We start from the raw sequence: 15805 nt of genomic DNA on the forward strand, positions 1-15805 counted from the left end.
TTTACTCCTTTAAAAAGAATGGTCAGAATAAGTATACAGGCTAACATGTACAGAAATGTAAAACTTTAAGAAAGGATGAAAATATATTTGCTGTTGTTTCGAGGAACTTTCATCAACAGCATTTTCAGTGACTCAGTGTGTTGTCTTACCGGCAGCAAAACGTCCATCGCAGTGTTTCATATCCCTTACTTGTAGTAGTTCATTCTTACGTGTATCCCTTAAAACCTCTATAGAACTTAAAAACGCCCTCCAACCCTGTTCCACTACTAATGCCTGAGTTCCAGGCGTGTGCGCTTGTAGACACATACACCCTCGTTTATCCTCCACAACTGCTCAATGCATAACAGGACAACTGGCCGATTAAATGTCAAATGAGTTTCAAAAAAGAAGACGAAAGAAAACAGAAAAGAAACGTATGCTAAATGTGCTTGTACAAACATGTTTACCAATGTCAAAATGGGATTGTATTACTTGTAATAGTGGTATCACCAATAATAGCCTAATTTGCTGCGAAAATTTGAGAGAATCCTGTTTCTGAGAGTTTCCCAAACGTTTACATATTTTTGGTCTAATCAGCAAGTCACAAAGTGAAAAGTTTGCATAGGCAGTGCGGATTATCTGCTTATGGCCACTCACACTCCAGGTCTTTGATTTGGAGAGCGTCTGGTGCGCCTTTTTGCTCCGGCGCTCACGCCTCAACTGCTGCTACCTCACTACCTCACAGAGCAGCGTTCTTTGGTTGCAAGAAGTGTCTGTCAAACCCCTGATAAAAATGTAACATACAGGGAAAATAGAGGATATATTTCGACCTCGGTGGGCGGGCTCTAAATGAAGGGAATAATCAGTCGGCCGGCCCAAGGAGCCACCTCAAAGCATATCATGTTACCTTGAATGACAGCGTAACCATGGTAAATAATTTGACTAAAACTATTGTCTTATCCTCACCATCCCCGGGTCAGATAACCAACCAATCACCGTTCACACAATCGCTTTTCTATCCAGCTTAGAATAATATTATTAAAACAAGCGAGCGAAGTCCTTCTTCGGGAGTGCGTTATGCTGAAACGACATAGAAGAGGTGGTGAGCGACTCGCGCAGGAGGAACAACTTTCTCTCGTGTGCTTTAGATGGATATACAGTGTATTATGTATGCTTGAACGGATCTAAGGTTTTGTGCCTCTCTTCGCCCGGAGTGGGATTTGATTTTGTCATCGCAAGAAGACGTTTAAAAACAATTGTCTCTCAAGGGTCTACTTTGAATATACTGCAAGAACTGTTGTCGATATCGTTAAATTAGACGTAAATAAATAAATAAAAAAGTGGCCGTTTATTCCTGAGAAACCATGTCTATGCTTCCAACGTTCGGCTTTACGCAAGAGCAAGTGGCGTGCGTCTGCGAGGTACTTCAGCAGGGTGGCAACATTGAACGTCTCGGGCGCTTTTTGTGGTCTCTGCCGGCCTGCGAACATCTCCACAAGAACGAGAGTGTGCTTAAAGCAAAAGCCGTGGTCGCTTTTCATAGGGCAAATTTTAGAGAGCTTTATAAGATTCTCGAGAGCCACCAGTTCTCACCGCACAACCATCCGAAACTGCAGCAGCTGTGGCTCAAAGCGCATTACATCGAGGCAGAGAAGCTCCGGGGCCGCCCTCTTGGGGCAGTTGGGAAGTACCGCGTCCGAAGAAAGTTTCCGCTACCCCGGTCCATTTGGGACGGCGAGGAGACAAGTTACTGCTTTAAAGAAAAGAGCAGGAGCGTGCTGCGGGAATGGTACACCCATAACCCATACCCGTCCCCGCGGGAGAAGAGGGAACTAGCAGAGGCAACTGGGCTTACAACAACACAAGTCAGTAACTGGTTTAAAAACAGACGTCAACGCGACCGAGCAGCGGAGGCTAAAGAAAGGTACGAGTCATCGATAATAACTGTACATTCTATTATCTGTTAAAACGGAATTGAAATGCATTCATTAAATACATTCGAGTAATATTTATTGAGTGTAACAGAGCCCCACACAGAAAATGTACTAGATAGATAGATAGATCCAACTTCATAAAAATAAGTCATATGTTAATTAGTACGGAGGCTCGTCGACTTTGTATTGGTCTATTCAATTGTGCATTAATAAATAAATAAAAAAAGAAAGTTTTTATACTTATTCTTGTTTAGAATCTCTGCAGTTGGAAATTACTCTTTCTAAACGGGTGTTTTATTTCACCTGCAGGCGAGGTAGTCAAGCTGAAACCACAGTGTAAACCATCAAATTAGCTCTTACGTTTCCCGAAACTTATTCTTTATTAATATTTTATGAAAGACCATTTACTTGACATGTTGTGATTAGGAATCGGTAATTAATCCGGTCAGTGACATTGTCTTAACTTTAATCCATGCTGTTTCATTCCAATCCATATTAATACATAATTAGGCCTACATAAATCATGTTTGGGATTAACGCGCTTATATATTACATGTGACTTTCTTTATTATAAAATGTTAATATCAGCACTTATATATAAATCGTACTATTGACATAGATTCAAATGTACAGGCACACACTTCTTTACTATTTTTGCTCTTGATTTTGTGTAAAGTAGAAGAATACCATGTGTTTTCTATCTTAATACTGACATTACTTTTTTATGTGTTTTAATTATTTCCTAAAAAAGTAATTGTAATTGAAATATTTTGACGCCTACAAAACAGTACTCATTACAATATAAAACAAATACGCAAAAACAGCAACAATGCAATGTATTTAAAAAAAATTGGGGGGATTTAAGAAAAAAATAAACATTTAAGAGAATAAAAGACCACTGGTGACGTAGTAATTAAAATAATATATATTAATTAAATCTATGTATATTCAGCAGTTGCAGATATGGTTATTATTATTATTATTATTATTTAACTGTTGTTGTGCGAGTGGTGTTTTAAACGTCAGTATTAATGTAGTTATTTTGGTTACTCTTAAACTGTCAGATACATTGTTTTAATAAATGCAAGGCATCAGTTGTGTGAATTTTAAATATCTAAACTGGTAGTTTTGGATCAAGCTGCCTGATGTGTCTAACCCTAAATGATCCTTTTCACAGGGAAAATAACGAGAACTCGAACACAAACAGTCACAACCCACTGACGTCTTCCATGAATGGAAATAAGACTATTTTAGGAAGTTCAGACGACGACGACGACAAAACGCCGTCTGGTACCCCAGATCACACCTCGTCAAGCCCGGCCTTGCTCCTCACGTCAAACTCCGGGCTGCAGTCCATTCACGGCCTCGTACCTCCACCTGGTCCCAGCGCCATCCCGGTGCCTAGTGCAGATTCCGTGCACCACCATCACCACACATTACACGACACTATACTGAACCCTATGTCATCAAACTTGGTCGACCTTGGCTCTTAAACAAATGGACCCTTTCAAAAGGACGCTTGTACATGGACGATTAGCGTAAAGTATCACACGTATAACACGCCGATTGCGATCAGGAATGGACTGAGAGTTTGAGAAAGTGGATGTTTGTCGGCTGACCTACTTGCAAAGCAGATATGGAGGGACTTGAGAGAGGTATTTTTCTAGAATGTAATGCCATGGTCTATTGATAATAAACAGCTAATAAACGTCTTAATTGTTGATATCAATATTATTTGATATCGCTATTATTTAGATTGCAATTGATCCATGGCGCCTCAGTCGCATATTCTGGTTGTTTACATTTTCTTTAAAAAGGCCATACATAGTTGAATTTTTATGGGATTTCGTTTTATGAAATGTTTTTACTGCCAACATGTTTTTGAGCGATTATAAAGCATATGTTTTCATCTGAATTTGTATTTTACTTTTGGAAAGCGACTGTATGTTAACTTGGGATCAATAATAAACTACAAACTCCAACCCATCATAGTTTCATATACCCTTAACAATAAAATTAAGGTGCATTTAGTAAGCAAAGAAAAATGGTTTGAATGGGTTTGTTGTGAATGTTGTGCAATGGTTTGTTGTGCAGGTGTCCAGATCTGATCGTGTGCTTCACTATTTACAACTGTAAATGAAAATATGTTTGGTAATATGGTTGGCCTATAAAAAAAAAAAAAAAATTGAACAGTTTTAGAATGTTATTGATTTGAGCTTCAGATTAGGCTTTTGGACATCATTGAATTATAACAGCTAATGCAAGAATGTGGAAGTTACTGGAGGTCATGTGACTAGTCATAAAATATTTGACCACCCCACACCACAGTATTAACCCCTGAACTTTGAAACAGCCTACATGACTTTTCTAGATTCTAGTGCTTCTTTCATGCCTGAATTTCGATAGACCAAGTACAAGCGATACCTGAAACAAATAAATAGTTTTACTTTGTCATTGCAAAGAAATTTGACGTGTGAACAACAAGCGGGTATATCATTTATATGATATTCCAAAGAAATTCCAATGTCGCCATTCAGTTTTCGTGACTGAGCACAACATAGAGCCTATACCCAAGACCCAAGTGTTTATATGTATACACCTTCTCAGCATAGTGGAATCAGTCCATTTTATTTAGTCACCAATTAATGTTGCGATAAATAATTGTATGCTTTCATATCTTAACTTTTTATCCTTTCATTAAAAGAAAATAATAGTTACTGAATAACTTCACATTATTATTATTATTATTATTATTAGCTCTGTGAAATTATTGATGAGGCTAAAGTAAACAGCTTCTCTTCTCTTCTCTTCTCTTACAATGCCATAACGAGAACTACTCAAAATTCAGAATATTTATGATATCAGATACCTAATTTCTAACTAGTGAGGTCCGAGGTCAACATTTGCAATAAGTATTATAATTACAGTAGGCTACTCTTAAAAAACCATCTGTGATGTTTCATCTATCGCTTCTCTGCATATGCCTTATATCAGGGTTTTTATTTCAACCTAATGAACATTAATATGTAAAATATTTTATAAAATATTATATAAATGATCTTATTGTAAGAGGAACCAAACGCAAACGAAAGTGAGTTTTCTTGGCAACCATTTTATTTTATTTATTTATTTATTTATTTATTTTAGTAGGCCCACAGGCCTACGAGACACCAAATACAGATTGGCGCACTTTAGTATGCTCAAAAAAAGGTCTGTATCCCCGAGAACACTACGTTAACCCTGTCGCTGTCCGTGCCCTTTTCTAAAATTCAATAAATGTGTATTGCGCTGTGTATGTTGTCAGAGAGGCGGGGAGGTCATAAAATCGGGCATAAGATGTTAAGAAACATAAAATATAGTGAGACTAACAAGCACTCTCTGTTTTTTAAATGCAATCTAATAAATTGGGTTATTCCTGGAAAGTATGTTTATGGGGAGATGACTCAACACAACAAACCCAATGGATGACGGTTAACAATCTTGCAATTTTGCATTAACTGCCTTCGATCACTAGTGTTGCGGACTGGTGTTTCACTAAATTTACGCACTCATAGAGATTATTTTGGACCGTCTGCTCGTAGTCCAGCGTCATGGAAAACAGGCCTACTGAGGAACAAAATAACACGTCTTGTTAAATATAACACTATTCAAAATTATAATAAAAATTCATAACTCACGTGTGTTAGTCACATACCTGCACAAAATACATGGCTTTAAAGGTAAAGATAACGTGAACACTAAGATTAAGCGACCACGTTTTCTGTTCTTTCTGTTCTTTCGTCATCTGTTTACTTTTTATAGGCAATATCAAAAAGTGGGTAGCCTACATTACATTAATTATTATGTTATGTAGCCTATGATGAACAAAGATAAATCATGTAAATTCTGGATGTCATGTCGATGAACACAATTACAATTGCTCTTCATGTTATTATACGACAATTACCATTTTTGTAGTGTTGTAGGCTTACTGTAGCTTCTGAAGACACAGATGGCTCATACATTTTGCGGTTGTCTGATAACATCCTTAAGAACATATTTTTCCAATTTTGTCATATTTATGTTAGTCTATTTTAATCAATGCATTCATGAAACTTTATGCTTAAAGTGACTTCAAATTACAAATACAAATAGACAAGCCTATCTGTACTATACTACATTCAAATAACAGCGATTTTTAATCCTTGAATCCATTCACTAGAAATGCACGTTAACAAAATGGGCGATCCAGCGTGATTTATGTAAATAAGCACAATTTATATACGCCCAAGTTAATTTAAAAACAGCATACAATCAAGGAAAGGGTGCTTCTGTAACTATGTATATATATATATATATATATATATATATATATATATATATATATATATATATATATATATTGCCTTAATCTAGTAGTATATTTACATATGTAACAAATACGACGCTACAGGTGTGAGTTTTCTTCATGATGACAATGGCACATTTCTTATTGACACCGTCTCCTCAGACAAATTAGGTTAAAAACTAATGCCAACAGAATTTTATGTAGAGCCTAATGCTATAGTATACAATGAATAGACTAAAATCCGGGGCGTCACTTCATATGAAGAATTCTCACATAGGCCTATACGACATTTACAAGTAAGAAATCTTCACTTCTTTGGCTCATCAAAAAGCTTGGTTCTGCGCATTGTAACTGCAGAATTAATTGCATTCCGCACTACGCGCCGATAGTATAATCATATTTGTAGTAACCAAACCAGAATTATTGCGTTTTGTGGAAATATAATTTAATGTCATAATAGCTTAGTCGCGAACAGTTCCTTTAATCTATATATATAAAAAATTACTACAAAACCACTTCCTTTCTTTTTTGGAATAGGACTGGTATATTATAGGCTACAACATTTGTTCATGTATTTACTACCGCAGAGGTCTCGGTAGCTGCTTTCGTGATACTGAAGATTCTGATTAATGTGCAAAGAAGTGCATGAGTGTTTGAAGGCTGCTGGTTCGATCCCCGCAATGAGAATGCCATCACCATTGTTTATTCAATTGAGCAAGGCAACCAGGTTTGGTGGATTGATTCTATAATAGGAGTACTTTTCAACTAACTATTCAACTAGTAATTTAACTAGTAGGCTACTTCCCCTAATACACTTAAGGTACTTTAATTAGTCAATTCACGGGGCTTTTATGCACGTCTCTGGTATGAGTGACCCAGAAACTGAAGAGAATGCTTAGATGAACCTAAAAGAGAAATCTAGATAAACAAATTTTAAAATTTTGAAAAAAACTGAACAACAACAAAAATGTTATGATATAATACGAATAGGATACAACAGGGGTAAAGGCACTTTTGATTTGATTTTCTCACAAACAATAAACAGCAACAAAAGCTACCACAGTACTTTCCTAAACACATATTTATCACTATACACTGCAAAATATTCCTGATCCATGAGAGCATTGCGTGCAATGTCTAAAGTTTGATTTTGAAGTAATTTGATCTAATATTTAATCATTTTTTATTTTATTTTTTTTGTAGCTAATGAGAATCCCTGAACTTATCAGTTTTTTTTTAGACAAAATATGTATTATATACTTACCCCTTATTAAATATTTATACCCTTTGCACACTGTTTTCTTAAGTGGGGTGAATAGATTTGTTATGAAACATTTTCAAATTTGGCTCACTGATGTAATCACAGTGGAGAATAATTTGTTTAAAGAATACTTGAGATGTTCTGAAATGCCAAATGTGACTAAAATTAAAAAAAGTTATTTTTTTTTCTGCAGTGGATGTTTTGAATAAGCATTATCTTAATTTGTTACTAAAAAAAAAAAAAAAAAAAAAAAAAAAAAACACCTTTCTGTCTCAAAATTATTTGCCTAAGTTGTCAAATTATGCCTTATAGCTATTGTCCCTATATTTACAAGATATAACTTTAACCCCCCTGGGGGACTTTTACCCCAAGTGTGGGGTAAAAGACTCCCTCACCACCTTTAAAAAATGTAACCTTCCGTTATTATTTCTTTTCACACAAATTATGTTGCTTCATCAATATTCAATAAAAAGAAATGTACCTTTTAAATTTTTATATACTTTGTGACCAGACCAAAAAAATAAATAAATAAAATAAATAAAAATATTCCTTAAGGTGTGCCTTTAGCCCCGTTGCACCCTATGAATTATTCAAGATTCTGCACTATTAAGAATTTTAAAATGCTTAAGAGGAACATTCTAAAATCATGATTCATCAAGTTTTGTCCATGCCAGCTTGCGAGCACATGCTGTCATTAAATCGAAATGGGGACATACCAAATAGCCTACTACAAATACATTCTGAAAGTCAAATTTATATTTTAATTTTGCTGCTCATAATATTGATAATTTGGTATGAAAGTATGTATGTATGTAAGTGGGCTCAGGCCTTTGAATTGCACTATATAGCTTAATACTATATAAAGCAGGCAGTAGTAATGCTACCAGCTAAAAACACATCGAAAGTAATAACGGTTGTATTAGCACGCGAAGAACGAAGTGAGCTCTTTCTTTACAAGTGAGCATCATCGCAGCACCTTCTAGTGACCAAATGAATGGTTGCAGACTGCTTGACTGAAATAACTGTTTGACTGAGTAGTTTTAGCGAAAAAAAGGCCGCAAAAACTTTATTTTTTTTCTCACTTAAATAGTATATAAAGTGTTATGTATAAACAGAACTATATTAAATAGAGAGGAGAGTATAAATCAAGTCCAGGTAAACACACAATGAAATTCAGAATAAGGCAGTTGCTTTTTGGAGGAAAGACATGACATCTGTAATGTGGACAAATGTCAGATTTTTATCCAGGTATTCCCATGCTTGGGGAAAAAAAATCTTCTGAAAACACAGGTGCCCTCAAAAAATAGGAGAGAAAAAAGAGGATAAGGCTTTTTGCATTCATTGGAAAACGGTTGGGCATTCAGTCAAGGGAGAGACTGACCTTTGCAGAATACAAGCAGACTCCTTGAGCAGCCTGCAACCCTTGGGGAGAGTAGAAATAGATCAATCAGGTTTTAGAAATGGAAAGAGGTAAAACTAATGCTTGAACCTAATCTTTAGTATGCCTCTTACAAACTGATATTAAATGAAGGCTTTAACATCAGGCCATAGAAATATGACAGCTCAACATTTTTCCCCACTGAAGTCAGAGTCATGCCATGAGGTAAGTTAATTAATTAAATAAATTAAATAATTACCATTTCCAAGTCATGTATGAACATAATTACAAACACATGATAAAAAATGTAATGGTCCATTATCCCATTTGTTTGCTGTACTTATTATGTGTAATCTACAAACCAACCAGAAAAAGGTTTAATATGATAAGTATTTTTTTTTTTAACAAAATGTGAAACTTTAATTTTTTTGTTAAGTGAAAACACCTACTGTATATTTCCACACCTTGAGCAAAGTTTCAAGGAACTAAAACAAAAGGAGGAAAAAAGAGATCTAAAATAAAATAAATACAAAAAAAAAAAATACAAAAAAACTATAATGAGCACATAGTTCTGTAGATATTGGAAACATAAACTATTTACTATTCTGGGAGAAAATGTAAAAAGCTTATGAAAATATCTCTTGGTTTGTGATTTGACTTCACAAACTGTTAAAAAAAAAAAAAAAATGCAACGGTTGTCTACACTCACTGAGCACTTTATTAGGAACACTATGGTTGTAATAAAGTGCCTGACGTGGACTTCTGCTGTTGTAACCCAACCGCCTCAATGTTCAACATGTTGTGCATTCTGAGATGCTATTCTGCACACTTCAATTGTACAGCGTGGTTACCTGAGTTGCCATAGCCTTTCTGTCAGCTCGAACTAGTCTGGCCATTCTCCATTGACCTCTCTCATCAACAAGGCATTTCCATCTGCAAAACTGCCGTTCACTGGATGTTTTTTTGTTTTTGGCACCATTCTGAGTAAACTCTAGAGACTGTTGTGTGTGAAAATCCCAGGAGATCAGCAGTTACAGAAATACTCAAACCAGCCACTCCTGTCCCATATCTGCATGATTTTATGCATTGCACTGCTGCCACATGACTGGCTGATTAGATAATCACATGAATAAGTAGGTGTACAGGTGTTCCTAATAAAGTGCTCAGTGAGTGTACACTGATTAGCCAAAACATTAAGACCACCTGCCAACAGTGCCGACCCGCCAAGGCATGGATTCTAAAGACCTCTGAAGGTATCCTGTGGTATCTGGCACCAAGACGTTAGCAGCAGATCTTTCAAGTCCTGTAAGTTGCGAGGTGGAGCCGCCATGGATCGGACTTGTTGGTCCAACTCATCCCACAGATACTCAATTGGATTGAGATCTGGGGAATTTGGCAACCTGGTCTCATAGTGAAAACGTGACTCTATATATATTTTTGCAAAACTTGTTATACATGTCTCCAGGTACAATTTCCTGCAGTTTCCAGATGAAATGAACACTAGAGGCGCTATACAACAACTGTGTGTTTTATAGAGCTGTTCAGCTGTGATGTCAATTTCACTCAAATCATGACTTCAGTGGCTGATTACGACTTTATAAACACTTATTTTTCGCTCTATTACTCAGACCCTGCTATGTTATGATATTGAGACACTTTAACTCTACCGCATCTTTTGAAAAATTATTAATTTTTACGCTTGAATTACAGACCCATCTACACATATACACTTATTCCAATGTGATTAGCTTTAGTGGAAGCTCACCTCATAGAGCAGGGGTGGGCAACTATTTTGGTAAAGGGGCCACATCGGGCTTTAAATAGTGCATAGTGGGCCACATTGTATTCCTTTTGAGATACAATGTTCTGCATTGATTTTGTTTTTGTATCTTTTAAGGCCAGAAATATTTGTGTACTCAATTTTCTTAAGTGTGTGACTAATGGGACTATTCTGCAATTGCCTAAAGTATTGTATTGCTCAACAAAGGTAGATACTTTTCTATCAGGCATTAAAAAACTGAATTAAGGCTGAGCTTATTATAAATTACTTATTTTACCATCTTTACTTCCCTGTTAATTTATTATTCAATATAACACTCCCTATATCAGGGGTTTGTTTCAATAATATAATAATAATAATAAATAATAATAATAATAATAATAATATAACTTTTAATGTTTGTCGCAAAGCGGGCGAGTTTAGGCCCACTTATTTTATTCTCAAAACATTACCTGTTTACATGCTAAAAGGGTCATGATGCGAGTCTCGTCAATGGTTTGACCTTCCATTCAGCACACAACTGAATAAAACAGGCTGCATGACTATGATAAATGATTACTGCAAGAGTTAGAATAACATACAGGTGCGAGGGGACTGCAACATTTCTAAATTGCACAAATAAAAAATACATATACATATTCGTCTTTCGCTTGCTTTTGCTCGCATGTCAGTGATGCCGAGATCTACTTTTATATTTAATTTCATCACTGAGAAGATTTACCTGCAATCTTAGTAGCACCAAACATCACAAGCATCCTCAAGAATGGACAGAGAGTGTCTGTATAACACTTTTCCTTGAGTGGTATATTGCACTAGAGATAAGCGAGAGCTAGAAAGAGTTGGTATGGTTGCCAGATTAAAAAAAATAAGTATAACATTAGGCGGAATATTTCCAATTTCGCAAGTATAAATCTCAAATTGGGGGTGTTGCGTCTTTTATCTGGCAACCCTGAGCATGTTAAACGCTTGTGGAGTCGCGTTAGGTCCCAATGCAAGATAACTGAAATTATATATATATATATATATATATATATATATATATATATATATATATATATATATATATATATATATATATATATATATATATATATATATATAAACACTTTTAGGATAAATGAGCCACGGGCCACATTAATCATTGTGGAGTGCCGGATAAGTTGCCCAGGTCTGTCACAGAGCATTGAACCTTGGACTCGGAGGACCACGGTCTAAAACCAACAAGAATTTAGCTGACACGTGACACGACAGAAACAGAAAATGTGCTTTTCATTTCGCTTCTGCATTTTAAAACACTATCGGTTAAAGTTAGGTGTTGGTTAAAGGTACAGATGTCTGTTTTGTTAAACTCTCATTTCTCTTTTTGGACACTATTGGTTAAGTTTTAGGTTAGACAGGCTCGTTTGTCATGGTTCTGGTGAGTCTGCCTGGTGTTTTCCTGTGTCTACCTGTTTATGTATTTCCTAGTGTGTTTCGCTTAACACAAGAGCAGTGTGATTAGCGTTTCCTTGGGAACGCTCATTCGCGCAGCTCAGCAGTTAATCATCGCCAGCTGACGCTTGTTTTCCCTTGCCTATTTATACCTTTTGTTTCCCATACCAAGTGCCAAATTGTTTGTTTTGTTTCACGTCGCAGTCTCGCCAGCCTGTTTGTCCTGTTAGTTTGTTTCTAAATGTGTTTTCTACGGTGGCCGTGAGTGCAAAAAAAGAAAAAAACGACAAATCTAAAACAACAATGGCAAATCCACAGACAAAATAACAATTCAGAAACACATAAAAAAAAAATCATAAAACACAGTGGCAAATCCAAAAACAAGAGGAAATCAAAAAACACAACACCAAATCCAGAAACAAAACAAGTTAGAAAACACAACCGCAAATCAGAAAACACAACACCAAATCCAGAAACAAAACAAGTTAGAAAACACAACCGCAAATCAGAAACACAACACCAAATCCAGAAACAAAACAACAAGTTAGAAAACACAACACCAAATCCAGAAACAAAACAAGTTAGAAAACACAACCACAAATCCAGAAACAAAACAACAAGTTAGAAAACACAACCGCAAATCAGAAAACACACCACCAAATCCAGAAACAAAACAAGTTTGAAAACACAACACCAAATCCAGAAACAAAACAAGTTAGAAAACACAACCGCAAATCTGAAAACACAACATCAAATCCAGAAACAAAACAACAAGTTAGAAAACACAACCGCAAATCAGAAAACACAACACCAAATCCAGAAACAAAACAAGTTAGAAAACACAACCGCAAATCTGAAAACACAACATCAAATCCAGAAACAAAACAACAAGTTAGAAAACACAACCGCAAATCAGAAAACACAACACCAAATCCAGAAACAAAACAAGTTAGAAAACACAACTGCAAATCAGAAAACACAACACCAAATCCAGCAACAAAACAAGTTTGAAAACACAACACCAAATCCAGAAACAAAACGTCATGGTTACTGGTGTAACCTCCGTTCCCTGATGGAGTGAACGAGACGTTGGTGTCGATGTAGTGACACTAGGGGTCACTCTTGGGAGCCCGAGACACCTCTGGTCTTTGATAAAAGGCCAATGAAAATTGGCGAGTGGTATTTGCATGCCACTCCCCAGAACATACGGGTATAAAAGGAGCTGGTATGCAACCACTCATTCAGGTTTTACGCTGAGGAGCCGATATAAGGTCCGGCCATTTCAGCGGGTAGTTCAGCGTTGTGGCAGGAGGGACACAACGTCTCATTCCCTCCATCAGGGAACGGAGGTTACACCAGTAACCATGACGTTCCCTATCTGTCACTCACTCGACGTTGGTGTCGATGTAGTGACACTAGGGGTCCCTATACAAAACGCCACAAGGCTGAACTGTTACATGAACTGGCGGTGTGTGATGGGCAGACTTGCTGTGTGCCTCATAGCCAGCACACCAGGTCAACACGTAACCTCCCCCAACACAGTTATGAGTGTCGAACGGCCCTTTTTGGGGACAAGTCGACTACCCAGAGATAGAGACAGGCTTAACCCAGTCGTGGCCTCTTTCCCCTTCTCTTTTTCCACTCCCTAAAAAAGAAGGGGATTGTCCAACTGGGCCGCCAGGTCTAGTTGGGGGGTGTCCCTCCCAAGGGGAGGACACCGCGGAGACCACACCTCGCCCCAAGAGAGGGGGGGATATTTAAGTGGAAGAATACATCACATGGTCTTTCCAACCATGTGGAGAGCCTTCAAGGTAGATCCTGCCCAATGGGGGAGGAGTTACTACAACATGGAGACTGGGGCAGATGGGCTCTGCCCAAGGAAGACGCAGTTTGCCAGTAGGGAAACGAACTAGCGGAAGATATAGATCACATGGGGTTAGCCTTACAGGGAACCGCCACACGCGGAGCACCTACCCCAGAACCGGGCTCTTAGTTAGCACGTGTACTGGGCCGGCAGCGAGTCTCTCCGAAAACTCGACTGCCACAGGGCTCGGAGGAAGTCAACCAGGGAACAACTTTTGTGAACACTACTGGGAATTAACAGCGCACGTCTTCAGCTCAAAAGGAGGTGGAAGGCGTTATGTGCAAGCGATACACCCAGCCGGCTATCCCGGGCTTATCCGCTTGTGTTGCGTGCCACTACCTGGGACGAAACCGGTTCCACCCAGAGGTTGTTGAACCTTGCAAAGGTGTTGGGTGTTGCCCAGCCCGCTGCTCTGCAAATGTCTGTTAGAGAGGCACCTCTGGCCAGGGCCCAAGAAGCCGCTACACCATGGGTAGAATGGGCTCGTAGCCCTACCGGGGGCGGCATGTTTTGGGCGAGATATGCCATAGTTATGGCGTCAATGAGCCAGTGGGTGATCCTCTGCTTGGAGACAGCGCTTCCTTTCCGCTGTGCACCAAAGCAGACAAAGAGCTGCTCAGAGATTCTAAAGCTCTGCGTGCGATCCAAATAGATGCGTAAGGCGCGCACTGGACACAGCAATGACAGGGCTGGGTCTGCCTCCTCCTGGGGCAGCGCTTGCAGGTTCACCACCTGGTCCCTAAAAGGAGTGGTGGGAACCTTGGGCACAAAGCCCGGTCGGGGGTCTCAGGATCACGTGAGAATAGCCCGGACTGAACTCCAGGCACGTTTCGCTGACAGAGAACGCTTGCAGGTCACCTACCCTCTTGATGGAAGTGAGCGCAGTCAGGAGGGCAGTCTTCAAGGAGAGTGCCTTAAGCCCGGCTGACTGCAAAGCTCAAAGGGGGCTCTCTGTAGACCCTGAAAAACTACAGAGGTCCGATGAGGGAACGAGGCGCGGCCTAAAGGGATTCAGCCTCCTGGCGCCTCTTAGGAACCTGATGATCAGATCATGCTTCCCTAAGGACTTACCGTCGACTGCATCGTGGTGTGCTGCTATGGCAGCAACGTACACCTTCAAGGTGGAAGGGGACAGCCTCCCTTCCAACCTCTCTTGCAGGAAGGAAAGCACTGATCTGACTGCGCACCTCTGGGGGTCTTCCTGACGGGAAGAACACCACTTAGCGAACAGACGCCACTTAAAGGCATACAGGCGCCTCGTAGAGGGAGCCCTAGCCTGAGTGAACGTGTCTACCACCGCAGGTGGGAGACAGCTTAGGTCTTCTGCGTCCCGTCCAGGGGCCAGACATGGAGATTCCAGAGGTCTGGGCGCAGGTGCCGGATGGTGCCCCTTCCCTGAGAAAGAAGGTCCTTCCTCAGGGGAATTTGCCTGGGGGGAGCTGTCACGAGGAGCGTGAGGTCTGAGCACCACGTCTGGGTGGGCCAGTAGAGTGCTTACCAGGACAACCTTCTCCTCGTCCTCCCTGACCTTGCACAGGGTCTGTGCGAGCCGGCTCACTGGGGGAAAATGCATATTTGCGAATGCCAGGGGACCAGCTGTGTGCCAGCGCGTCTATGCCGAGGAAGGCCTCGGTCAGGGCGTACCAGAGCGGGCAGTGGGGAGGATTCTTGGGAGGCGAACAGGTGCACCTGTGCCTGACCGAATCGACTCCAAATCAGCTGGACCACCTGAAGGTGGAGTCTCCACTCTCCCTTGAGGGTAACCTGTTGTGACGGCGCGTCCGCCGAAGTGTTGAGGTTGCCCGGGATGTGAGTGGCTTGCAGCGACTTGGTGCTGCTGGGCGAGTTATG

The 15805-nt window shown here is 39.3% G+C and overlaps 1 protein-coding gene across 1 annotated transcript; it reads left to right on the plus strand.

The window, feature by feature from the left end:
- Window positions 1-1036: 1036 nt before the first annotated feature.
- Window positions 1037-4074, plus strand: LOC127412138 (homeobox protein SIX2-like). The gene is made up of 2 exons (XM_051648263.1): window positions 1037-1903; window positions 3091-4074. The coding sequence occupies exons 1-2, from the start codon at window positions 1344-1346 to the stop codon at window positions 3404-3406; spliced, it is 876 nt and encodes a 291-aa protein (XP_051504223.1). The 5' UTR covers window positions 1037-1343; the 3' UTR covers window positions 3407-4074.
- The last annotated feature ends 11731 nt before the right edge of the window (window positions 4075-15805 follow it).

Source organism: Myxocyprinus asiaticus, chromosome 21, assembly GCF_019703515.2.
Source record: "Myxocyprinus asiaticus isolate MX2 ecotype Aquarium Trade chromosome 21, UBuf_Myxa_2, whole genome shotgun sequence".
Classification (NCBI taxonomy): Eukaryota; Metazoa; Chordata; class Actinopteri; order Cypriniformes; family Catostomidae; genus Myxocyprinus; species Myxocyprinus asiaticus.

Excerpts from the sequence above, each read along its gene's own strand:
- LOC127412138 (XM_051648263.1), top strand. The coding sequence starts at position 1,344 with ATGTCTATGCTTCCAACGTTCGGCTTTACGCAAGAGCAAGTGGCGTGC. Across the intron at positions 1,904-3,090 it reads GCAGCGGAGGCTAAAGAAAG|GGAAAATAACGAGAACTCGA; the intron begins GTACGAGTCATC and ends TCCTTTTCACAG.